This window comes from Globicephala melas, chromosome 11, assembly GCF_963455315.2.
Source record: "Globicephala melas chromosome 11, mGloMel1.2, whole genome shotgun sequence".
Lineage (NCBI taxonomy): Eukaryota > Metazoa > Chordata > Mammalia > Artiodactyla > Delphinidae > Globicephala > Globicephala melas.
Window position 1 is genome coordinate 40,219,386 of NC_083324.2, and position 27,192 is coordinate 40,246,577.

At 45.3% G+C, this 27,192-nt stretch overlaps 1 protein-coding gene across 1 annotated transcript in view; it reads left to right on the forward strand.

Moving 5' to 3' along the window:
* ELP6 (elongator acetyltransferase complex subunit 6) overlaps positions 1 to 27,192 on the forward strand; it is a 45,059-nt gene continuing 17,867 nt past the window's right edge. The window contains exon 1 of the mRNA XM_030845270.2: positions 1 to 89. Coding sequence (XP_030701130.2) covers positions 24 to 89 — 66 coding nt within the window. The 5' untranslated portion in view covers positions 1 to 23. The remainder of the gene's footprint in view (positions 90 to 27,192) is intronic.

Consider the following 27,192-nt stretch of genomic DNA (forward strand, 5'->3'; position numbering starts at 1 on the left):
ACCTGCGCATCAGGGATAGAGCAATGACCAAAACGGACAAAAAGCCCCGCCTGGTGGAGATTACTTCCCATGTCACGGGGTCATACGAGGTAAAGTACGTGGAGGGATTCTGAGACACAGAAGGGGCTATACAAAACCACCTTCAGGCCCAAGGGAAAGGGTGAGTTCCTGCAGGGGGATGAACGCGGCTTTACTGAGATGTGTAAGTACCGCCACTGCTGAGAACTGCAGCAGAGGCTCTTCCCTCAGCACAGGTACCGGAGAGGCTTGGGGGAAGAATGTGGGGCTCCGCTAAAGCAAACTTGGAAGTAATTTTGTCTCCTGAGTGTGTTACAATGAGATTCTGCAAAGTACATGGGAGCAAAGATATGCATAGGTACACGAAAAGATCAGATGGCCAGCCAGACTCTGCAGTACTCTGGCCGAAGGTTTATCAAAGCCAAGGAAGAATGTGTCCATCAAAGGGCTTAGCCTCCTGGTACATGTGTCCTGCAATTCTGAGGTGTATACCTAGGAGCAGAATTGCTAGAATGGAATTTAGCCTGTCTTTACCTTTACAAGATAATGTCGAAAGTGCTTGTTATCAACTAATAACTCCCACCAGCAGTGGAGGAGAGTTGCTTTGCTCCATATCCTTGCCAAAACTTGATATTGTCACACATTTTCAACTTTAGCCACTTTTATAGGCTCCCTCATGGTGTGTAATTGTGATTTTAATTTGCATTCCCTAATTATTAATGAAATGGCACCCCTTTTCATATGTTTATTCATCATCTATATTTCTGCTTTTGTGAAGCACCTGTTTAACTCTTTAGCCAGTTTATCTATTAGATTATCTTTTCCTTACTGATTCCCGGGTATTCTTTTTTCTTAATTTTATTGAAGTATAGATGATTTACAATGTTGTGTTAATTTCTTCTGTACAGCAACATGACTCAGTTATACATATATATTCTTCTTCATATTCTTTTCCATTATGGTTTGTCACATGATATTGAATACAGTTCCCTGTTCTATACAGTAGGACCTTATATCCATTCTATATATAACAGTTTGACAGGCATTCTTTATATATCCCATTTATGAGCTTTTTATTTGTCCTATGTGTTGCAAATATCTTTTCCCACTCTGTGTCTTGCAGTTTCATACTCTTCATGTTAACTAAGTTAATATTAAAGTTAATTTTTTTTTTTTTTTTTTTTTGGCCACGCTGCATGGCTGGCAGGATCTTAGTTCCCCAACCAGGGATTGAACCCATGCCCCCTGCAGTGGAAGTGCAGAGTCCTAACCATCGGACCACCAGGCAATTCCCTTAAAGTTAATTTTTATGAAGTCAAATTTACCAATCATCCTTTCTGGTTACAAAATCATTCATAAAGAGTTGCTTCCACCTAGGATACTGAAAGTCACATGAGAACATCACTCACACCCTAACAGCAAGAAAAAGTCAGATAACCTACAGTCACAACTTCGTGAGCCTAATCAGAGAGCTAAGGTCACAAAGCAGCTAGATAGTTTGAATTACAAAGGGTGATAAACCCCTTCAAAGAGACACAGAGCACATGTACTTCATCCATGGCAGAGCCCAGGAGGAAGAGGTAGTACCACAAAAGTAGGAAAGAAGACAGCTAAAATGTCAATGAATTCATAAAGGCAGAGTGTGAGCTAGCCTGACAGTTCAGAATCCCAGCTCCAGAGCTCCAGACATAAGGGTTGTCTACAGCCATTCACAAGCTCTTTTCCACAAACCTCAATTGGGTGCTCACAAGAAAAACAGGAGGGAAGTGGCAGAAGACCTGAGAGCACCCTAGTTACTGGTGCACAGGAACAAAACACCACCCGATTCCTAGACGTCTATCAATCAAAGCAAAAGCCTTAAGCTGCTAGAAATCTTCATGTTCCCATGACCAGGAAAAATGAAAGGGGTAAAAACAAAGCTGTCTGCCTCTGAGAAGGGACAGGAAGCCTCTCTCCCCACTATAAGCCTTGCTTCAAAAACTCTCCGCAGGACTTCCCTGGTGGCCTGGTGGTAAAGAATCACCTTCCAATGCAGGGGATGCGGGTTTGATCCCCGGTCAGGGAACTAAGATCCCACATGCTGCAGGGCAACTAAACCCGTGTGCCACAACTACTGAGCTCACGCGCCTCAACTAAAGAGCCTGCGTGCTGCAAACTACAGAGCCCATGCGCCCTGGAGCCTGCGCACTGCAACAAAAGATCCCGCATGCCTCAACGATGATCCCATGTGCTGCAACTAAGACCTAACGCAGCCAATAAATAAATAAAATTTTTAAGAAATTTTAAACTCTTGGGTGTGGGGGAGAGCAAGAATCCTTCTGCCATCAGTTCCAAGCAAAAGTATGGGGGAGGGTAAAAGTAAACCCATACAACCCTGGGGGAGAGGTGGGGCCAGACCCTGCACTGATGCAAAGGTCTGCTACCACTGCAGGAGGATCTGAAATCTTGCTCCCACCTAAGACTGCTCTCAGATACAAATCTGTTTGGCTGACAAGGAAGGGAAGGGCAAGAAAGTTAAAAAACGCCACCTTGAGGCTCAGGTGCACAAGGCCTACCTCAGACTGAAGCTAGACCAGGAAAGCTGATAAAAGCTGCCCTCACCACAGACCTCACCCTGATTAACAAGCAACAACAGTTTACTGCTGGGGAGTGGAAAAAGCATGAAGAAATTTCCTTCTCTGAGGTTCAAGAATACTGGGCCTGCTGAAACTGGAATGCAGAAACAGAAAAACACTTCAGCGTCCCAGGCCTCCCATTAATCCAAAGGCAGCAGTAACCCACCATTGGAGGAACTTCAGCAACAAAAAACTCACACTCAACCCTACTATCAACTTGACTGACTCAATCTCTATACTGAGAACCTAACAGAAAAAGAGGCATGCCCAACTCTGGACATAAATACTGTTTACCTGTCTCTACTGTTCTTTTACACACAACATTTAGCATTCATGAAAAACTCAGAGACAAACAAAAAAGAAAAGAAAAACAAACCACTGTCAAATGATAAAATGGTCAAAACAACCAGACCCAGAGATGACCCAGATAATGAACCTATCAGACAGAGACTGATCAGTATGTTAAAGGATCTAGTAGAAAAAATAACAGCATGCATAAACAGATGGGGAATTTGAGTAGAAACATAGAAATTACAAGAAAAGTAATGAAAATGCTAGAAATAACACCAAAAAGATCAACACAAAATGGGAAATTAAAAAATCTTTCAACTACAGTAATAACATACAAAAGACTTCAAAACAAGGAATATTACAGGGATAAAGAGGATTATTACATAATGATAAACAAGTTCATCAAGAATACATGATAATTCTAAAAAGGTATATACCTAATGACAGCTTCAAAATATATATATTGAAAATTATATCCTTTTATTGAAATAAAAGGATAAATACCTAAACTACACTTATAGTTGGTGTTTTCAACACTCCTTCCTCCGTATATGGAAACCAAAAACCATTAAAGATATGAAAGACATGAATAACACCATCATCCAACATAATCTAATTGACCTTTCTAGAACATTCCTCCCTACAACAGCAAAATACAAACTATTTTCAAGTGCACATAGAACTTTTGTCAAGATAGATGATATTCTGGACCATAAAATAAATCTCAAAATTTTAAATGTATTGAAATCATACAAAGCATGTTCTCCAATTACAATATAATTAAATTAGAAATCAATAACAAAGATATCTAGAAACCCCCACCTCCAAGCATTTGGCAATTAAACAACACATTTTTGACCCATGGTTCAAAGACTAAATCACAAGAGAAATAAGAAAATATTTTGATCTGACTGAAAATGAAAGCACATCAAAATTTGGGGAATACAGCTAGAGCAGTGCTTGGATAGCGATTTATAGCATTAAATGCTCTTATTAGAAAAGAAGATTTCAAATTAATGATTTAAGATTCCACCTTAATAAAGTAGAAAAGAATGAACCCAAAGCAAGCAGAATGAAGGAAATAATAAAGATCAGTGCTGACATCAATGATACAGAAAACCAGAAAACAACAGAGAACATAAATGAAACAAAAACTAAATCTTTGAAACAATAAAATTTATGATCTCTAGCCAAGACTGATCAAGAAAAACAAAGAGAGAAGACACCAAGTACATAATAATCAAGAATGAAGAATGGAAAAAAAAAAAAAGAATGAAGAAAGGGTCATGCAGCACTACAAGTCCTACAAACATTAAAATAATAACGAAGGAACTCTGTGAACAATTTAATTGCCAATACCTTTGTTAATCTCAATTAAAGAGACAAATTCCAAGAGATATGGGAACATGTGTGTATATATGGCTGATTCACTTTGTTATAAAGCAGAAACTAGCACACCATTGTAAAGCAATTATACTCCAATAAAGATGTAAAAAAAAAAAAGAGAGAGACAAATTCCTTCAAAGACAAATAGTACTAAAGCTCAATCAAAAAAAAATACATAGCGATAATAACCCTATATTTATTAAAGTAATTTGTAGTTAAATTGAACTTGATAAAATTTTTATAGCATTTTTAATTTTGATAAAAATTGAGAATTTCTGTCCTTAAAACATTGTTAAGAAAATGAAATGAAAAGAAAAAGAAGATGAGCCAGAGAGGGGAGAAAATATTTGCAAAACACATATCTGATAAAGGACTTGTACTCAAAATATATAAAGAATTCTTACAGTTCACTTATAAGAAGACAACTCAATATTTTAAGTGAGCAAGGATTTGCACAGACATGTCAACATAAAAGATGTGGGTAGCAAATAAGCTACCAAAGATACATGTATATCATGGAAAGATATACAACATTGTTTAGTCTTTAGGGAAAAGCAAATTAGAACTATAATAAGATACCATTACATACCTAGTAGAATTGCTAAAATTAAAAAGACTGACAATACCAAGTGCTGGTGAGGATGTGGAGCCACTGGAACTCTCAAACATTTTTTCTGGGAAAGCAAATTGGTATAGCCACTCTGGAAAATACTTTGGTATTTTCTTATAAGGATAAACATACACCAACACAGTAATCACACTCCTAGATATTTACTCAGAAGTAAACTATGTGTTTATACAAAGATCTGTATATGTATGTATATAGCAGCTTTATTCATAATCACCAAAAAAAGAAAACAACCCAAATGTACATAAACTGTGAATGGATAAATAAACCATGGTACAGCTGTATGATGGAATACTATTCAGCAACAAAACGGAATGAATTACTCATACACAAAGCAACATGGATGAATGTCAAAAACATGAGGCTGGGGCTTCCCTGGTGGCGCAGTGGTTGAGAGTCCGCCTGCCGATGCAGGGGACACGGGTTCGTGCCCCGGTCCAGGAAGATCCCACATGCTGCGGAGCGGCTAGGCCCGTGAGCCATGGCCGCTGAGCCTGCGCGTCCGGAGCCTGTGCTCCGCAACGGGAGAGGCCACAACAGTGAGAGGCCCACGTACCGCAAAAAAAAAAAACAAAAAAAAACCATGAGGCTGAGTGAAAGAAGCCAGAATCACAAAGCTTCATCCTGTATGAATCCATTTATTTTGCATCCTGGGAAAGGCAACACTATAGTGACAGAGAATAGATCAGTGGTTGCCAGGGTCTGAAGGTGGATGGAGAGAATTGATTGCAAAGATGCATAAGGAAACTTGTAGTGATGGAAATGTTCTATAACTTGCTTGCGATGATGGCTACACAAATATACATATTTGTCAAAATTCATGAAACTGTACACTTTAAAAAGATGAATTTTATTTTATTTTATTTTTTTAAATAGAGGTTGCCCATTCTTTTTTTTTTAATTAATGAATTAATTTATTTATTTTTGGCTGTGTTGGGTCTTCGTTTCTGTGCGTGGCCTTTCTCTAGTTGTGGCGAGCGGGGGCCACTCTTCATCGCGGTGCGCGGGCCTCTCACTATCGCGGCCTCTCTTGTTACGGAGCACAGGCTCCAGACGCTCAGGCTCAGTAGTTGTGGCGCACAGGTTCTAGTTGCTCCGCGGCATGTGGGATCCTCCCAGACCAGGGCTCGAACCCGTATCTCCTGCATTGGCAGGCAGATTCTCAACCACTGCGCCACCAGGGAAGCCCAAAAAGATGAATTTTATACCTTGTGTCAGGACTCCCCAAGATCATTCCCAGCTTTAATGATTCACTAGTAGGATTTATACAACTGGGCATGTGGCCAGACTCACAGCTAAGATTTATTATAGTGAAAGGATACAAAGCAAAATCAGCAAATCTAAAAGGCACACAGGGAAAAGTCCAGAGAAAACCAGGAGCTTCCGGCAGACTCAACACAGCATACGCTTAATTCCTCCAGCAATGAATTGTGACAACACATTTGAAATGGTCTCTATCAGGGAAGCTCGTAGGAGACTCAGAGTTTTTACTGGCGAGTGGTTATGTAGGCACCCACTGCTTAGCATGTACCAAAATTCCAGTCTCCCAGAAAGAAGGCGAGTGTTCAGCATAAACTGCATTGTTTGCAGAACAGTTTAGGCACAGTGTCTAAACTCTTACCACTTAGGGAACAGTGAGAACCCTTCCAAAATCTTAAGTTCCCAGATGCTAGCCAAGGGCCAATCTTGTAAGCAGGTCTTTCTAAGGACAGAATGCTCAGGCCTGCTATGTTAAGTCTTTTCTCCATATACCTCAAGAAACCTACGCATAAAAGGAAGGAAATGGTTCCCTATCTTGAAATCATGAAAGTATTTTCCTAAATAATCTTTTTTTCATAATAAACTTTCAAAAATTGAAGAATGATTCCATATTAAAAAAAAAAATTTGTTTGCCTTTCACATTCAGGTCTAAAATCAGTGGTGCATTAGAGGTGACTCATACTGGCTCATGAGAAAGTTGTTAACTTTTCATGCGTTTTGTGAGCCAGTTGTTAAACATAGCAATTATTAAAAATTAACCTGTATAAACTTACAATAAACAAAAATATTAAAAACAAAGGTAAGGGGAGACTTACGTGGTGGTCCAGTGGGTAAGACTCCACACTCCCAAAGCAGGGAGCTCGGCTTTGATCCCTGGTCAGGGAACTAGATCCCGCGTGCTGCAGCTAAGACCAGGCGCAGCCAATAAATAAATATTAAAAAACAAAACAACAACAACAAAAAAACAAAGGTAAGGGAATTCCCTAGTGGTCCAGGGGTTAGGACTCTGCGCTTCCACTGCAGGGGGCATGGGTTGTATCCCTGGTCAGGGAACTAGGATCCCACAAGCAGCGGGGCACAAACAAAAACAAACAAACAAACAAACAAACCCAAAGGTAATAAATAGTCAAAATTCATCACTTCCTTCTCTTCATGCCAGTTGAATGTGTATGTTGAAAATGCCATCTATGTAGTGCTTCTGTGGATTTTTTCCCCTACTCTGTTTTCTATGACCTTACGCTGGTTACTTGGAATAAGCCATGGTAGGAGTATTTATAATGTGGAACTCAGTAAACACTGAAAGTCAGGGATTGTTTCCTTTGGGGAATTAGTGGTTAAACATTCATCAGCACACTGCTGTCTGTAATCCACCTGCAACTGATTTTTATAAATGATATTAGGTAGGGATCCCATTTCTGTCTTTCTTTTTTTTCTTTTGCAAGTAGATATCCTGTTGGCCCAGCATCATTTATTGAAAAGCCTACCATTTCTCATTTTCCCACTTCTCTGAAGTGCCACTTTTGCGTTATTCAAATGTGTGCATATGAATAGGTCTGTCTCTGAGTTCTTTACTTTATTCCTTTGGTCTACTTATCTACCTCTGCACCACAATCACACTGTGTTTCTAGGTTCATAGTAAGCCTTGATATCCAGTAGTCCAAGTCCTCCCACTTTCTTTTTCAACATGTCTTGGCAATGTTGAGTCCTTTGCATTTCTATATACATTTTAGTACCAGCTTGTCAGTTTCCACCAAAACAAACAAAAACATAGATAAAAATCTTTGACATTTTAATTGGAACTGGATAGAATCTATAGGCCAATCTGGAGAGAATGGATCTTTACAATATTGTTGTCCAATCAATGAACATGGTATATCTCTCCATTTATTTGGGTCTTCTAGAATTTCTCTAAAGATTGTTCTATGGTTTTCTGCATGAAACATGTCTGCTGGATTTCTTTCTAGGTACTTTTTTTTTTTTTTGTGGTATTGTAAGTGATGTCTTTTCAGAGTTTTTCATTTTCTGGTTTCTATTATATTTTATACAGAAACAATTATTTTTAACATTGATTTGATATTCAGCAACCTTGATAAACACTCTTATAAGAATTTCTATGTAGATTCTTTTAGATTTTCTATGTATGTGTATAATCATATAATCTGCAAAGAAAAATAGTTCTGATTCTTCCTTTACAATTCTTACACATTTTAATTCTCTTTTTTGGTTTATTGCACTAGCTAGGACATGTCAGTACATTACGAATAGATAGGGTGAGAGCAGGCATCCTTGTGTCATTGCCAGTCTCAAAAGGAATGCCTTCAAACTTTTATCATTAAAAATAATGTTTGCTGTAGGTTTTTTTGCAGATACCATTCATCAAATTAGTTTCCTTCTATTCATAGTTTGCTAAATGTTTTTACTTTGAATAGATGTTAAATTCTATCAAAAGCTTTTTTGCATCTATTGAGATAATCACGTAATTTTCCTCTTTTATCCTCTTAATACATAAAATTACATTGATTTTTCAAATGTTAAACCAATCTTGCAATTTTGGAATAAATGTAACTTGGTTGGATGCATTAACCTTTCACTTTATTGCTATGCTAAATTAGATAGCATGTATTTTTAGAAACTTTGCATAGACATTCCTGAGTGAGGTTGGCCTGTAACTTTCCTTTCTTGTTAGGTGTTTGGTATCAAGGTTATGATAACCTTATAAAATGTATTGGGTAGTATACTTTTTTTTTTATACTCTCTGGAAGAGAGCCTAATATTGGCACCATTTCTTCCGGTGAAGCCATCTGGGCCTGGAGTTTTCTTTGTGGAATGTTTTCTTAGCAGTGGATTTGACTTCCTAAACAGTTACAAGATTGTTAAAATTTTCTACTTTTGTGTCGCTTTAAAAAAATATATTTGTTTATTTACTTATTTATTTGGCTGCGCCGGGTCTTAGTTGAGGCGTGCAGGATCTTGGCTGCCATGTGCGAGATCTTCGTTGCGGGATGTGGGATCTTTTTTTTAGTTGCGACATGCGGGCTCTTAGTTGCGGCATGCATGTGGGATCTAGTTCCCTGACCAGGGAGGGATCGAACCCGGACCCCCTGCGTTGGTAGTGCGGAGTCTTAACCGCTGGAGAACGAGGGAAGTCCCTTGTGCACATTTGATGACATATTTTTCTAGAAATTTGTCCATTTCATCTAGAATGTCAAAATTTTTTAGCATAATATCCTCTTGTAATTTTTTTTTTTTTTTCTCTGTACGCGGGCCTCTCACTGTTGTGGCCTCTTCCGTTGCGGAGCACAGGCTCCGGACGCACAGGCTCAGCGACCATGGCTCACAGGCCCAGCCGCTCCGCGGCATGTGGGATTTTCCCGGACCGGGGCACGAACCCATGTCCCCTGCATCGGCAGGCGGACTCTCAACCACTGTGCCACCAGGGAAGCCCCCTCCTCTTGTAATTTTAATGTCTGCAGGATCTGTAGTTGTGTCCCATCTATATTCCAGATATTGGTTATTTGTGCCTTCTCTCTTTCTTGATTAGACACAGGAGGCTTATCAGTTGTGTCCTTTCAAAAAACCAACTTCTTGGGTTTTTGTTGTTCATCTCTGTTGTACATTTGTTTTCTATTTCTGTATTTCCTGATTTTATTTTCATTATTGCCATTCTTTAACTTTCTTTGAGTTTATTTTGCTGTTCTTTTTCTAACCTCTTTATGGATGCTTGGCTCATTATTTTTCAGTCCCTCTTCTAGTATACCCATATTAAGACTATGAATTTTACCCTAAGTTTTGCTTTACTCAGTAGTCTTTTTTTTTAAGACTATTTTTTAAAGAGAAGTTTTAGGTTTACAACAAAATTTAGAGGAAGGTACGGAGATTTCACATATACCCACTGCCCCGACACATACACAGCCTCCCTAATCATCAGCATCGCTCACCAGAATGGTACATTTCTTTACCAGGACACGTTGGTAACCTACACTGACACATCAGAATCACCCAAAGTCTATAATTTACATTAGGGCTCACTCTTGGTATTGTACAGTCTATGGGTTTGGACAAATATATAATGACCATTATAATATCATACAGAGTAGTTTCACTGCCCTAAAAATCCTGTGTTCTGCCTATTTATCTCTCCCCTCCAAAAAAACCACTGATCTTTTTATTGTCTCCAAGATTTTGCTTTTTCCAGAATGTCACATAGTTGCAGCCTTTTCAGTATGTAGCCTTTTCAAGTTGGTTTCTTCTCAGTGAGTAACATGCAGTTAAGTTTCCTCCATGTCTTTTCTTATTTATTTATTTATTTATTTATCTATTTGTTTATTTATTTATGGCTGCGCTGGGTCTTTTCGTTGCACGCTTCCCGGACCAGGGCTCAAACCCGTGTCTCCTGCATCGGCAGGCAGATTCTTAACCACTGCACCACCAGGGAAGTCCCTCCATGTCTTTTCTATGGCTTGGTAGCTCATTTCTTTTTAGTGTTGAACAATTTTCCATTGTCTGGATGGACAGCTTATTTATTGATTCACCTGTTGAAAAACATCTTGGTCGCTTCCAAGTTTTGGCAATTATGAATAAAGCTGCTATGAACATCCTTGTGCAGATTTTTGTGTGCGTATAGTCTTCGACTCCTTTGGGTAAATATCAAGGAGCATGATTGCTGGGTCATATGGTAAGAGTATGTTTAGTCTGGTAAGAAACCGTCAAACTATCTTCAAAGTGACTGTGCTATTTTACATTCCCACCATCCCACCAGCAATGTGTCAGAGTTCTTGTTGCTCCACATCCTTGTCAGCATGTGAGGTTGTCAGTGCTCTGGATTTTGGCCATTCTAACAGATGTGTAGTGGTATCTCATTGCTGTTTTAATTTGCATTTCCCTGATGACGTGTTATGGACCGTCTTTTCATATGCTTATTTGTCTTTGGTGAGGTCTCTGTTAAGGTTTTTGGCTTATTTTTTAATCAGGTTGGTTTTTTTAATTGTTGAGTTTTTAAGAGTTCCTTGTATATTTTGGATAATAGTCCTTTATCAGATGTGTCTTTTGCAAATAATTTCTCCAGGTCTGTGGCTTGTCTCCTAATTCTCTTGCTATTGTCTACTGTAGAGCAAAAGTTTTCATTGTAGTGAAGCCCAGCTTATCAATTATTTCTTTCATAGATAATGTTTTTAGTATTGTGTCTAAAAGGGCATCACCATAGCCAAGGCCATCTAAGTTTTCACTTATGTTCTCCTCTAGGAGTTTTATAGTTTTGCGTTTTACATTTACATCTATGATTCATTTTGAGTTAAATTTTGTGAAGCATGTAAGATCCATATCTAGATTCATTTTTTTGCATGTGGATGTCCAGTTGTTCCAGCACCATTTGTTAGAGAGATTATCTTTGCTCTCTTGTATTGTCTTTGCACCTTTGTCAAAGATCAGTTGACTATATTTATATGGGTCTATTTCTGGTTTTCTGTTCTGTTCCATTGATTTATTTATCTGTTCTTTTGTTTATAGTATTTCTTTATTATCTATTTAATTTCCATGGGATCTGTAGTGATGTCCTCACTTTAATTTCTGATATTAGTAATTTATCTTCTTTTTGTCATAGTTAGCCTGACTAGAGGCTTATTGGTTTTATTGATCTTTTTTAAAAAAACAGCTTTTGGTTTCATTGATTTTCTCTATTGTTTTCCTGTTTCCAATTTCAATTATTTCTGCTCTAATTCCTATTTCTTTTCTTCTGCTTATTTTGGATTTAATTTGCATTTCTTTTTCTAGTTTCCTAAGGTAGAAACTTAGATGATTGATTTTACACCATTTATCATTTATGTTATCATTTTACACCACCTCCCCCTTGTTCAGTCCATTTTACAGCCACTTTGGACTTCCTTCTGTTCCTTGAAAAGCAAGCTCATAGTTGTATGGATGGCTCCTTCTCATCCCTGGTCAAATGGATATCCTTAATGAGACCTTGCCTTACACTCTGCTGCAGAATTTGTTAATTGCCTACACCACTACCATATGGTGTCCCAGTCCTAAGAACCTTGTTCTTGTTTCATTATTATGCCTCCTCTGAAAGACCCCATGTTCAAATTAGATCCTGATTGGTAACCCAGTCAAGGTGATCCCTGCTACCTTGCCAGTGATTGGTTTTAATCTTGAGCATGTGATGCTGCTCTGGTACATGAGGTGGGAAGGAAAGTTTGCTAGAGGAATTCTGGGGAAATTTTCCTATCACCAGAAAGAGCCAATCTCTTCAGTGAATATGTCATGCATGAATGCAATGCCTGGCACTTCAGCAGCCGTCTTGAGACTCTGAGGGGCGCTAGCCTGAGGGCAAGGCTAAGGAGAGCAAAACAGAGAGATAAAAAGTGACTGGTTCTTCAAAGACATTTAGCACCAGAACTGGCTAGTTCTGGAGCTGCCCAGCCTCCAGGTTTCTTGTTACTTGAAACCAAAAGCATTTCAACTTTCCCCTTCTCTAATGTGCTCCCCCACACCCAACACACACATCTTCCCCAGTAGGGTCCTCATAATATTTATTGTTACCTGACACTTTTTATTTTTTATTTGACAAATATTTACTGGTATTTACTATATGCCAGACACAGTTTGAAGTACTTTACAATTATTAACTCATTTCATCTTTATAACTACCCTGTGCAATGGATACTTTTATTATCCCCACTTTCCAGAGAAGGAAGCTGAGGCACAGAGGTGAAGTAGCTTCCTCCTGGTCAGAAGCTAGAGTTGGAGCTGGGATTTGAACCCAGGCCTTCTGACTCCAGAGTCAGTGTTCACAACCACTCTGTTGCCTCTCTGGTTTTTCATTACTGGGTTATTGTTTTCTGTCTGACTTCCATATCGCTTATTGAGAGCAGAGATCCTGACTGTCTTGTTCACCACCATGGCCCCAGGGTTCGGTAGGTAGGCAGCAGTTTTGTTGAATGGATGAATGAATGAATGAATGAACGGTAGACTCTGGTTCCTTGAGAACAGGGCAGTTTCTTGCTTGCATCCATGGTCCCCAGGGCTAGAATAGGGCTGAGCTTTCCTCAGGGGGTACTGACTGGGGCCTGTGGAGTGAACCCATCTCTGGATCCACATGATACCCATCTTTGGGGCCCCCAGGGGAGGCCTGTGCAGAGGTCCCAGGAGGCCTCAAAAGAGTGGCCCTTTGCTTGGCTTTGCCCTCTTGTAGCTGGGTGCTCTCACACTGGCTCCCTTTCACCCCTTCCCTGCAGAAGAAAGGGAGCTGGCCTGCTTCCCCCTTGGCGCTAATGTGCTCATTTGAAGTTCCTGAGGGCACTTCAGTGGGCCGGGGCTGCCACCGTTAATCCCACTGCCTGCTACTGCCTGCCCACGCGGCCGGCTTTGAGGGCTGGCCAGAGCCTCTGGTGGGAACTGCTCATTGGCCTAATTGGGCCTCTCTTGGGAGGCGGCAGGCCCTACTTCTCACTTGTCTTTCCTCTGGCTGCTGCTTTGCCCTCTCAAGGAGGACAGCATGCTTCCTGATCCGGCCGGCTCTGTGGCCAGCCAGGGCAGGAGTTCACCCTTGTTTTACAGATGGAGAAACAGAAACCCTGGGGTAGACTGGGTCCCTGCCCCAGGCCACAGCAAGGCCAGGCAAGGTTGCCAGGAGTAACCACTAGAAAGCCAAGTGACATGGCTCTGTTCCTCACTCTGCTGGCAACTGGAATGAGTTCCCACAGGAAAAAAGACCTCCTTTTGGCTCCTATGGCCACCTGGGTACTGCCAAGTACCAGGCACAGGACTCTGGCTTCTGGCATTCATGAAGATGTGTCCATGTGAGAATTGTCACACACCCCCAGAGACCCTGCCAAACCCACAAAAAGGCAGACGAGAACATGGCCAATAAAAGTAGAGGGCAGGGCTTCCCTGGCGGCGCAGTGGTTGAGAGTCTGCCTGCCGATGCAGGGGACACGGGTTTGTGCCCCGGTCCGGGAAGATCCTACATGCCGCGGAGCGGCTGGGCCCGTGAGCCATGGCCGCTGAGCCTGCGCATCCGGAACCTGTGCTCCGCAACGGGAGAGGCCACAACAGTGAGAGGCCCACGTACCGAAAAAAAAAAAAAAAAAAAAAAATAGAGGGCAGATCCCCTCTGAAGCATCACGGGGGAAGCTGGGCAGGCAGGCACTCCTGTGACTTCTCTGCTCTGTGCCTCCGTTTACCCTTCCTGGAAACCGGAAAGAGTTTTCAGATGCGTGATGGCAGGACCGGGGGGACCTTGTCTGTGAGAGCCTTGCAACATGACTTACACTAGTCACACTCACAGAGCCTCTCAGGTAGGGAAGAGCTTAATTATCAGCTGGTCCTGGTCCTCTAGCTGTGGCTTAAATCAACTCTAGGAAATCCCCAAAGATCCTGAGCCAGCACAGCTAGCCTTCCTCCAGCAAGAAGGTGCTCACTTCCTCCCACCATTGTCCATTCTTCTTTTTCTTTTTTTTCCTTCTGCCACCTTCCCTGCCTTCTTGTTAAACGGGCCATTTTTCTCCTCTGAGTCACCGCCAGCTCCTAGTTCTACTCTGGGTGCACTTAGAATGCATCAGTCTCTTTTTTCCTTTGATAATCTTTTCAGGACCAAGACAACCAGAATGCTGTGCCTGAACCCTCTCTCCTCCTGGCTGAAGGTCTTCAGTCCCTTCAGCCATCTTCATGCGACAGCTCTATTGGCTGACGCCCGGGTGCTCTTCTCAGAGCATCCCGGTGGGTCCAAAAGGGGTCTCTGTACCCCAGGTGTGAACCCAGAGGCGCCACTTGCCCCAGGTCCACCCAGACATTCACAGGGCTAGGGCAGATCCGTGTCTGAAAATTCCCAAGTTATGATTCAAGCTAACCCTTCAATGAGCAAACCTCAGCTTTGACCTTCATACTTCCCAATGACTTGGAAGGCTAAGCTTGAACTTAGGGTTCTCGGACTCAGGAGTTCTGCCCCAGAATGTGGTGGGGCGGTGAGAGCAGCCCTGCTGTCCCCAGCCTGGTCCCCTTCCCTCTTACCCCTGGCTCCACATTCCACGTGAGATATTTCAGGAACACACATGGGGACACCTCAGTTAACATGTCCCATCTTTGTTCACACCACTTGGCCTCTCAGACACCATCCTAGGGAAGAGGGCCAGGAAAGTAGGCTTGGAGCCATTTGGGCAAGAGATTCTGGGGTCCCAGGTAACAAGTGTGGTCTGGAGGGGAGAGTATGTGCCCTGAGCAGGCATGTCCCTTGGCCCTGTTGACCCCTTGCCCCATGAGGACAGTCAGGGCCCTCCTTACCTGGGTTTGAGGGCCTCACTGACTGGCCCTGTTCCCACAACGAGCATCACACATCCCTCTGTTGAGTCATTCTGAGCTGATACCCATACCATCGCTGATGTCATTTTCCTGAGGGAGGGGATGACTCTATTTGTTCAACTGGGTTTGGGGGCCCATGTGCTGGATGGGGCCTTATGAAAACTGAATTTCCTATTTCTAACCTGTTAGGACTGTTTCAAGCCCCAGTTCTGTCCTCCAGGAACCACAGAGGAGCTAACTACTCGTGTCTCTGCCATCTGTACATTTGCGGGATGTGCCATTCACACCCCAGCCAAGCCCATCATAAGTCATCACCCAGCCCCAAACCTGGCTCTTTCACCTGGTGTCCCTTCGCCTCTGGCTACGCTGGTCCCAGGATGCAGGCTTAGTGATGCTGAAAGCCAGCTCATGATGCAGGGGAGGGTGAGCAGCTCTGTGTAAACTGTAAAGCTCCTGCTGTGCGGCTGCTTCCTGGGTGGCTAGTTGACTTTCTGGGCCCATCAGCTGGGCTCTAGGTGGCAGACTGCCCAACGCGGCACTTCAGGCTGTGATGGCTCACAGGCCCCACCTCCCATGCACTGCTCCAGACCCCCAGGGTCCAGCCCCAGGCCAAGTTTCCCTGTCAGTCATCCCCCACGACCCAGTTCCTGTCATCTCTGCCCTCCCCTCCACATGGCCTGGTTCTGTCCCTCCAGCCCATCTCTGCTATGTGCCCACCCAGATCCCCCCAAGAGTGTGGTCAGCAAGCCAGTCCCTTGGGCACTGTCCCAGCTGCACAGAGCCACCTTTCCTGAGGTCACCCCCTTCCCAGGATGGCCCACATCCAATGACCGATCCAAGTGGGGGTAAAAAGCTGGCCATCTTGACCCAATGCCAGACAACCCTGATGGCCCATTTTGGCTCCAGACCTCCCTGTGTGGTCGGCCGAGGCCGCCGCTGGCCTGCATCATATCTTGACTTCTCTCGCATATTTGCAGACAGGAGTGTGTCAGTGACAGCAGCTTGATGACAAAACTTGAAAGGTTTCTGCCTAGCCCTTGGATGACCAGCATATTCCTTCACAGAAACCCTCAGTTATTCAAGCTTTATTGAACTGTGATTGGTAAACTTCATAATAGCTACCAGGTATCATGCAGCATACTCCACAGCATAATTTCATTTCATTCTCATCACAACCCTCAGATGTATGTAGGCATTGCTTTTTCTGTTAGTTTGGTTTTTTTAAATTTTAGTTGATATACAATATTATGTTAGTTTCAGGTGTGCCACGTAATGATTTGATGTTCAGATACATTACAAAATCCTCACCACGATAAAGTCTAGTAACCATCTGTCACCATACAAAGTTATTACAGTATTATTGACTACATTCTTTACACTGTACATTACATCCCTGTGACTTATTTATTCCCTCACCTATTTCCCCATCCCCCTCTCCTCTTAAAACCACCAGTTTCTTCTCTGTATCTATGAATCTGTTTTGTTTTTTAGATTCTATATATAAGTAAGATATATGGTATTTGTCTTTCTCTATCTGACTTATTTCACTTTAGCATAATACCCTCTAGGTCCATCCACGTTGTAACAAATGGCAGGATTTCCTTCTTTTTTTAATTTAATTTAATTTATTTTTTTTTTTGGCCGCTCCGCACGGCATGCAGGATCCCAGTTCCCTGACCAGGGATTGAACCCGTGCCCCCTAGAGTGGAAGCTCGAAATCTTAATCACTGGACTGCCAGGGAAGTCCCAGGATTTCCTTCTTTTTTATGCTGAGTAGGAACCTGAAGGTCAGTGAAATTAATCGAGGGTGCACTGCTGGGAAGTGACTATTTCACTCAAGATGTCACACGTCAGACCAGCATTTCATATTTTCCACTGCTTTGGATGTTTATTAGGTTTACACAAACTGTACATTTTTTCTTAAGAAAAAACCATGAACTTAGTCACGTTATTCCCAAGTACACAGTTACAATAATGTCACATATCCCTATATGATTTTCTTATTTATTTTACTTTTTTTAACAAAGTGTACAGAGAGAGGGACCTATGATATTTAGTAGGGTATTTCTATAGGGTTTTTTCTCCCCCCAGACTGGTATTTCTTTTTTTTTTTTTTTTTTTTGCGGTACGCGGGCCTCTCACTGTTGTGGCCTCTCCCGTTGCGGAGCACAGGCTCCGGATGCACAGGCTCAGCGGCCATGGCTCACAGGCCCAGCCGCTCCACGTCATGTGGGGTCTTCCCGGACCGGGGCACGAACCCGTGTCCCCTGCATTGGCAGGCGGACTCTCAACCACTGCGCCACCAGGGAAGCCCCAGACTGGTATTTCTTATCTCTTAACCTTCCTATCTGTTTGTTCAAATATCTTTACCCAGGCAGAATCTTTATGCTTTTATTAATCCTTTAGGGAAAAATATTTTGAAATTTCTTTTTAAAAAAATCTATCCTTTGGGCACAGTGCTTATTTTCTGGTTTCTCAGTGAAGTCTTCCTCGGTGCATTTCCCATGGGGCTCGGGAGAAGTAAATCCATGTGGGTCGAATGAGTGACGATGAATGAATGAATGGTTGGATCAACAGGGGTGTGAAGTGCTGTGATGGTGTGAGATGAGTTTCAAGTACAGTGAGAAATCTTTGGAGAGCTATTTTAACCTTTCTGCTGTAAGCCACACCGTGGTTACTGTGTAAGACCCAGGTACACCACGTGGCAGCTGTGTTTGGAGCACAGGATGTGTGTTGAGCAGGGTCCCAGCAGCGCATCAGGGCTGTGAGGGTAGGAGGAAGGAGGGGACGCTGTTCTTTCTCTGATGCCAAACAGAGAGCGCTCCACACTGGCTGTAATTATTTTAAAAGCAGAAGCCACTGCGGGCTCCAAGCCTGTGCCCTGGGGTCCACCATGGTGAGGAGGTCTGGGGAAAGAGGAGGAACCCGCACAGGGAGTGGAAAAGGAGCAGTCAGGGAGGTAGGAGGATCACCAGGCGAGTGAGCCAAAGAACCGTGTCGAGGAGTGATGGTCTGTGTGATGTGTTGCTGCTGCTGAACTGAGATGATGGCAGTGGGACCTGATGGTGTGTCAGCAACGTGGAGGTCGCTGGTGACCTTGAACGAGCAGGTCCACGGGGTTGGTGAGGTTGGAAGCGTGATTAGAGCAGGCTCAGGAGGGAGTGGGAGGAGAGGCAGCCCACAGTGTGCCGGGAGCCCATTGCCTGGGGCTCTTTGTATGGAGGCTGTGAGGCCCCATGTTTTGGGCCCCATGGGTCTCCAGCACAGACATTTTGCAGTGTCTTGTGCGACCATGGCCAGCTGTTCTCTCCAAACCCTTGGAAAGCCATTCTCAGGGCTGCGGCTCCTTCCTCCTGAGAGGGGCTGTCTTCTCCTCTTCTCCCAGCCCGATTCCAGCCACCTGCCCAGCTCCTGTTTGCTCATCAAAGTCCGCACAGCCTTGCCCAGCCTCCCTGGGGGTCGGGCAGGTTGGGTGCACCCTCCCATGGCCACACTGGTGCTGTGGTGCTTCTGGCTTCATGGGAAGTGTCTGTCCCTTCACTCCTCGGAGACCCCGGGTGGGTGTCCCATCGCCCACCTCTTCAGGGCCCTGTCAGCCTCAGCTGAGAGCTGGGCTCCGTCTATGCTTCCTGAAGGAATGGGTGAGCCCAGAGAGACCCCGTGACTACCCAGTCGAGGCCCCCCTTATTGCTTGAGGAAAAGTCTGGGCTCCCAGGGGAGGGAGGCAGACCCCTGCGCCAGTTCACACTGGGCAGACCTGGGTCTCTGAACTGGCCTGTAGATCTTGGGCAGGCAGGTGTTCAGACTTTCCTGGGCCGTCCAGCCCCGATAGATCCCTTCATCAAGTCTGATCCCTTCATCATCAGAGGCCCAAGTGGCGGTTACATTCAGCTGTGCAGTGAGTTGGCCGGGGCGCCGGCCCTTTGTGATGGGACTGGGCTGGCACAACCGTGTGGGGAGAGGGACGGCTGGCAGGGAAATCAGAGCAGCCCTCTGCCACCAGCTCCGGCTTTCCGCTGGCGATACGATGCATAAGAGGATTAGGGCTCAGAACTCAGGACAAGGGGCTCTTATTCTCAGCACTACATTTTCATTGGCTTGCAAAGCCTTAGAAACAGGAAAAAAAGTTGAAGAGGGACTGCCAGATCTCTCACCCTCCAAGCCCTGTGCTTTAGGGGAGCACTGGGAGCCCCAGCCCCACAAGTGGGATGGTTGACACCCAGCCCAGTCCAGGTCTGCCTGAGGTCGGATCTCCAGGGCCTGTGGACACATCCTCCCCTGCTGCAGAGGCCTGAGCCACCTGCGGGCTGCACAGGAATCCCAGGATCCTGGAGTGTCAGGATGGAAGGAAGCGTACAGCCACATGTTCCAACCTCCGCCGTTGAAATTCCCGTGGGGGAAACTGAGCCCCACAGAGAGGCCATGACTTGCCCAGGGTCACTCATCGAGGGAGGGCCTGGGCTGGGCCTGGAGGGAGGAATGTGAAGGACAGGGGCTGTTGGGCCGGCCTGGGAGCCAGGCCTGGTCCTCCAGGACCGCACTGAGGCTGATTTCTTTCCACCATTGGTTGGGTTTGCCTGCTTTAGAATTTCTTAAAAACATAATCATAAAGTACGTACTCCTTTGGATAAGACTTCTTTCTCTCAGTATAATGGTTTTGGATGTCAAATGGATCAGTACTTTGTTCCTTTTTATTGCTGAATATATTCCACAGCTTATCTATTCACCAACTGACGGACATTTGATTTATTCCCACTTTTTTGTCTATTACAAAGGAAGCTGTTATGAACATTCATGCACAAATCGTATTTTTATCAAAAAAATTTTATGATGGGGAGTATCATAAAATTTTTTATGCGGAGTATAGAGAATAATGTAGCAAACACACTCTTTAATCAAGTATAAACATCTTGCCATATTCGTTTTTTTCTTTTAAGAAGAAAACACATATAGTTAAAGCCTCTGATATATGCTTCCTCTTCCTCCCTCCCCAGAGATAACCCCATTCAGACTCCAGTGTTTATTATTCTCATGTATGCAGTTGGCAGTTTTACTGGGTAGAGTCACTCATTCCATTCAACAAATACTGAGCATCTCCTATGTGCAAAGCACTGGTCTAGGCACTGGGGGTACAGCAATGAACCTGATAGGAAAAAATCCCTGTTCTTGGAGGGATGACATACTAATATGGTGATATTAAATAATTAAATCTATACTGTGTCATGCAGTGGTATATGCTGAGGAGAAAAATAAAGCAGAAAAGGGAGACAAGGAATGATAAGGTGGGGGAGTGGCTTGAAATTTTAAATAGGGTAGTCAGAGAAGGCCTCACTGAGAAAGTGTTCCAGTTTCTATGGCTGCGTAAGAAATAATTCAAAACAAGTGGCTTCAACACAAGAATCATTCATTACCTCCCATGGTTTCTGTGGGTCAGGAATTTGGGAGCATCTCAGCTGGGTGGTTCTGACTCGGGGTGTCTCATGAGGTTGCAGTCGGGGGGGATGGGCTGGGATCACCACCTCAAAGCCTCCTTCACTCACATGTCTGGTGTCTGGCCTGGGTGAAGACCAAAAACCTGGAGGCTAGCCCAGCTGGGGCTCCCTGGGCATCTCCCTCTGTCTCTCTGTGGTCTTTCCACTTGTACTCTCCAGCAGAGCAACTCCAAGGCAGCCAGACTTTTTTTTTCTTTTAATTTACTTTTGGCTGCGTTGAGTCTTTGTTGCTGTGCGCAGGGCTTTCTCTAGTTGTGGTGAACGGGGGCTACTCTTCATTGTGGTGCGCGGGCTTCTCATTGCGGTGGCTTCCCTTGTTGCGGAGCATGGGCTCTACGTGCGCGGGCTTCGGTAGTTGTGGCGCACCCCCTCAGCCAGGTCTGCCTGAGGTACACCCACAGTCATTCTGGGATATCAGTAGTTTTGGCAGGATTCTCTTTCACTATCTCTTTCCCTGACCACACCTGGCTGTTAAGCTCCACTAATTGCAAGCTGATTGCTCCACTATTTTCAATACTCCCCTGGGGTATAAATTGTTCCACAGTCTAATCCAACTAAATTCGGGCTCCTTTGAAGGGATATCTCTTAAGGTCAGTGTTTGAGATTTGTTCCGACCCCAAGGTAGCTCTTCTTAGCTATATCTTTCCCTGGTTCTTTCTGGTAAACCAACCAACCTACCTACAGTTTTGCTTATATCTCTAGTGAATATACCAATCCCTTAATTGCTTTTCACTTACAACCTCCATTGTTTTTGAAAGCACCTCTAGGCTTGAACTTCTGTTGCAAATGAAGTCAATCCTTTTGGGAAGAATTTTGGGACTCCCTGCCTTCTCCTCACCCGGGGCAAAATCTCTGAGCTGTGGCTCTGGACAATGGCTGGGACAAGGCACATCTCCAGGAGCTGGTCACTCTGTGGAGGTGGGGAAGTAACTTCAATTCTTCTTGGCTTATCTTCACCTTATGAGCCAGGTTGAGGACAATCAGGACCCTGGTATTCTCAGTGGCACTGCACCCAAGCTAGAGCCTGCGTCTCACCAGTGGAACCTGGGTGGGCTAAGGGAACCACCACCTGAGTCGCACTCACCCAGAACTTAGCCTCAGCAACAGGTAACAGGATGAAAAATGCTGGCATCCTGTCCCTTGGGTGAAGATGGTTCTCCAACTGGGAGCTGGGGGGAGAGGAAGCCCTAGTGTTCTTGGCTACACAGTCTGGAGTGGAGTTTCCGTCTTGCTGAACTAGGACGGGAGGGGGTGGGAATGGGACTGGTTCAAATGCCATAGCTTTCATTTTTCTTACCCAGTAGATATTTTGAATAAATGTTTCTTCATTTGCTGAATGCCCTTAGAACAATTTCCAGGGACTTTAAATGGCTGGGTTTCTTTTTATAATTGTCACCAGTTTGACTGGGGAGTGGGAATGCAGGGCTTCTCACACCGTTATGCCAGAGGTGGAAAACCGATGGACAATTAAGAGTACCAGGATTTTGGTTTGGATATTGCAAGATGTCAAATCACCAGGTGACTGTCATAGGCAATGAAGTAACATTTATATTTTCTGCATCTCTGTAGTTCTTTCCTGTAAAAAGACTTTGAGGGTATGCAGAACAGAACGCGTAAGACAATCCCCCGCCCCCGTTTTCACCCTTTTTTTTTTTTTTTTTTTTGCGGTACGTGGGCCTCTCACTGTTGTGGCCTCTCCCGTTGCGGAGCACAAGCTCCGCACGCGCAGGCTCAGTGGCCATGGCTCACAGGCCCAGCCGCTCCGTGGCATGTGGGATCTTCCCGGACCGGGGCACGAACCCGTGTCCCCTGCATCGGCAGGTGGACTCTCAACCACTGCGCCACCAGGGAAGCCCTTCACCCATTTTTTTGGTCTTCTCGTCCATCTTGGCACACAGTGCACTGTGTAAGACAATGGAGCAGCAGCAGGTAGAATGCAGGGCCCAAGACTGGTGAGCGCATGTGGCCAGGTGTCCCCCTCAAGCATCTCATCTGAGAGCAACTAGACTTTGAGAAGGAAAAAATGTTGATGGGCATATGAAGATGGTCTGGCTGAAAGAGCACAGGAACTGGGGCCCCGAACACCTCTGGTTTAAACTCATCCTGACCCCCTCCTCCTCCTCTTGTGTTGCCAGTGGTGCCTCCCTCCCCCTCTTAGCCCTTCACCCCCTGCCCCAGGGTCTTCTCACTTCTCCAGCCTGAACAGGTTTTGTTTTGTTTTGTTTTAATTAATTTATTTATTTTTGGCTGCATTGGGTCTTTGTTGCTGCACGCAAGCTTTCTCCAGTTGTGGTGAGCGGGGGCTACTCTTCATTGTGGGACGCGGGCTTCTCCTTGCAGTGGCTTCTCTTATTGCAGAGCACGGGCTCTAGATGCATGGGCTCAGTAGCTGCGGCTCATGGCTGTAGAGTGCAGGCTCAGTAGTTGTGGAGCACGGGCTTAGTTGCTCGGCGGCATATGGGATCTTCCCGGCCCAGGGCTCGAACCCATGTCCCCTGCATTGGCAGGCAGAATCCCAACCACTGCGCCACCAGGGAAGTCCCCTGCACCGGTTTTTAAGATTTCTCCCCTCCCCACCACACAGCTAGGCCCGGTTCAGCCCCTCCTGGCCTCCTGCCCCACCCCTCCTAATGCAGCCGGTGCTGTGGCTTCCGTGCCCTGTCTAAGCTCCCACCTCCTCGTCAGCATGGCACCAACGCCCCGCCTTCCTCCCTCCGTGGTTGCAGCCCCTCACAGACTCTCTGCTGACATCAGCTCTGACTCCCCCTGTGTGCTCTCCCTCTCACCCCATGCACAGTCTCATGTGCCCTGAAGCTCCTCCCACAAGAAGGGCAGGCTCAGCAGACCACTTAGGGCACTGGCAACCCAAACTCCTGGGCAGACCCTCGATCAGCAGGGAGGAAGCTGAAAGAAAAGTAAGTGTTCCAGTCACCTGTCCTGCAGGGGCACCGTTCTGGGGGGCTCTCTGCATGCTCTTCCCAGACCCCAGCTTGACAACACACCTCCACCCAGGCCTCTCCAACTTCTGTCTCCCTCTCTGCTCTGGGGTTCCCTTCCCAGTAAGTGACGTCATCTCAGCTCAGCCTTTTGGGGAAGCCAGGCTAAGAACTCTCCTCTCTCATCTTCTGCAACCTTCTCAAAAGCACACATCCTCCCACTTCACCAGAACAACCACAGGTCCATGTCCCCTTCATTCATTCATTCATCACACTTATTTAGCACCTACTGTGTCACAGGCCCTCTTTTAGGTGCTTCGTTAATAAAGAGACAGAATCCCTGCCCTCACCCAGCTTACATTCTAGTGAGGAGAGGCACTGGGTAGCAAACTGAATTGTGAGTTAGACGATAAGTTCTACAGAGAAAAATAATGCAGGGTGGGAGGTGGGGAGTGCTAGGGGTCACACTAGCTGAAGCACATGCTCAGGTGGATTTCGGGGTCAATGCCTGTGAAAGGAAGGGGGAGGAAACAGGACTGGGAAGAGGGAGAACCTGAACAGTGACACAAGTCCAACAAGACCCCGCTAGGGCGTTCTGGAGCAAGTATCCTCTGCGGGAGCGCGGCTCCCCAACACTGGGGCGGAAACCACCAGGCCTCAGGCCTCAGGCCCCGCGCTTCCCTCGGTCAGCAGACAAGGGCGCTCTGTGAAGCCGAGGTGGACTCTGGCAGAACTGGCAGCTGTAGGTTGTATGGCCATGGCTCCTGCCTGCAGATCCTTCTGGAAAGGGGGTCTGCGTGGTGTGACTCCATATCTACTACATGGAACGTGCTCAGGGAAGGCCTCAGGGAGCAAAGCCTTGAAGGAGTTCGGGGAAGGAGCCCCGCAGACCCGTGGAGGAAGAGTCTTACAGGCAGAGGGAACAGAAGCGCGAGGCTCTTGAGTGTGGTTGCGTCTGAGGTCTCGAGAAGCAGCACGGAGGCCGGTGGGCCTGGAGCGCGTGAGCAGCGGGCAAGGAGTCCAGAGCAGGAGCGGGCCAGCCCTGGGAGGCCAGGTGAGGACTCCGGCCTTTGAGCGGGAGTGAGCCATGGGGGGGTGAGGGGTCAGGGCGGTGGGGACACTACTGAGGAACAGGAGAGCCCATGAAAAGTCCACTGCTGGGCTTCCGGATTGGGGAGGTAAGGACGCCAGTGATCCGGGGCCCAGGTCAAAAGGCCTGCGAATCAACTGTGCAAGGAACGCTCGGGGTTTGTTAGCCCGGCAGCTTTAGCCGGTGTCTGCTGCCCTCTAGTGGACATGCTTGGGATTACCCAAGCCTGCTTTCAGCTTTGCTTCTCTACTTTCGCCTGCAGTCTGTGGGTTTTGCAGGTTCACCTACAGCTTGGGGATATAAAAACTGTTTTGTCACAGACGGTGGAGGTGTCAGGCACTTGGAGGAAACAGTTCATCAGCTTAGAGACAGGACGGCAAGGGGAAGCTGTGATGTAGATGCAGCAGTGGCTGGAGCAGGGCTGGGGCAGGGCCATGTGGTGTTCTCTAGCAGCAATGGTCAGCGGCAACCAGAAGCAGGGAGGTGGGGCTGGAGGATGCACCCGGGTCGAGGAGCTGTACAGCAGGTGCTGTAGAGAGAAGAGCAAGGTGAAGACACTGAGGGTGATTGACAGAGAGCTCTGAAGTCCAGGGCACAGTCCCTGATGGGGAGGGAAGGGAATGCCGCTGGGAAGGCCCAGCTAATGGAAAGAAAATGGACACGTTGAAGACCCGTAGGTCAAAACGGATCTGGAGATCTGGTGGAGTGAGGGTGTGAGAAGACTGGACAAAGAGGGAGTGGCGTGAGCCATGGAGCCACTGGAAGCACTGATGTTGGAACCCAGGGGCCTGCACTCCAGCTGCTGCTGCAACTCTTTACCACCGCCGCAGCCCACAGTCACCTGCTGCTGCTGCTGTCATAAGAGTCACCAGCAGCAGGAAAAAATGGCTTCTTCCAGTTGGCAAAACAGTCTGGAGGATGTAGTTTTCAGGCTTCCAGCCCCTTCCATATAGAGGAGGGCGCTGCAGCCCAGGGGCAGTACCAGCTTCTTAACTGCTATGTAAAACCCCCTTCTTCCTTTTGTTCCTCCAGTTCCTTCCAACACCCTTTGACCCAATTTCCTGCAACAGATCCTTCTGTCTCAGAATTTTCTATATTTGCATTGCTCTGTCCAACACGTGCATACACTATGACTAAGGGCAAATCCAGGTATTTGAGGACCTGAGGCTTATTCAATGGAGGAAAGTAATTCTCTTTAAGAAAAGGAATACAGGGACTTCCCTGGTGGTCCAGTTGTTAAGAATCCACCTTCCAATGCAGGTGACGTGGGTTCGAGCCCTGGTCAGGGAACTAAGATCCCACATGCCACGGGGCAGCTAAGCCCGTGCATCACAGCTACTGAGCCTGCGAGCCCACGCGCCACAACTAGAGAGAAGCCCGTGTGCCGCAACGAAAGATCCCACGTGCCGCAACTAGGACCTGACACAGCCAAAAATAAATAAATAAATATTAAAAAAAAAAAAAGAATATCACCAATTTGCAAACCCCTAAAAAAAAAAAGAAAGAAAAAGAATACAACATTATGAATGAAAAATGAGCTTATTAGCTTTATGGTAAATTCACTGTACATCCCCAACATACCCTAGGTAAACTTGCACATGTGTACCAAGAGACATGGTTGAGTATGTTCACAAGGGTCTTCATTGTAATAGAAAAAGCTGTAACTAACCCGTCACTATTGATAGGAAAATGGATAAATACATGAAGAGCTAATATTTTACATTAAAATGATACCGATTCTCCTCAAACTCGATCTAAAGATTCAATACAATATGGATCAAATTACAGCAAGGTTAAACGAAACATGCTACTTCTAAAAGTGATCTGGGGAATTTCCTGGCGGTCCAGTGGTTAGGACTCTGAGCTTCCACTGCCAGCGTTCCTGGTTCGATCCCTGATTGGGGAACTAAGATCCCTGCAAGCTGCACAGCCAAAACTAAATGAAATGAAATGAAGAAAAATAGGTGATCTGTGTCCCTTACTTCACCACAAACACAAAAATCAATTAAAGATGGATTAAAGGCTTAAATGTGAAAAGAAAAACTTCACAACTTTTAGAGAAAATCTTCTATATCCTTATGACCTTTGGGGTAAGGAACACTTTCTTAAAGAGCTCATACAATAAAAGACAATTTTGCTAAATTTTGGGTCATCAAAAGATAATCCACAGACTTCCATT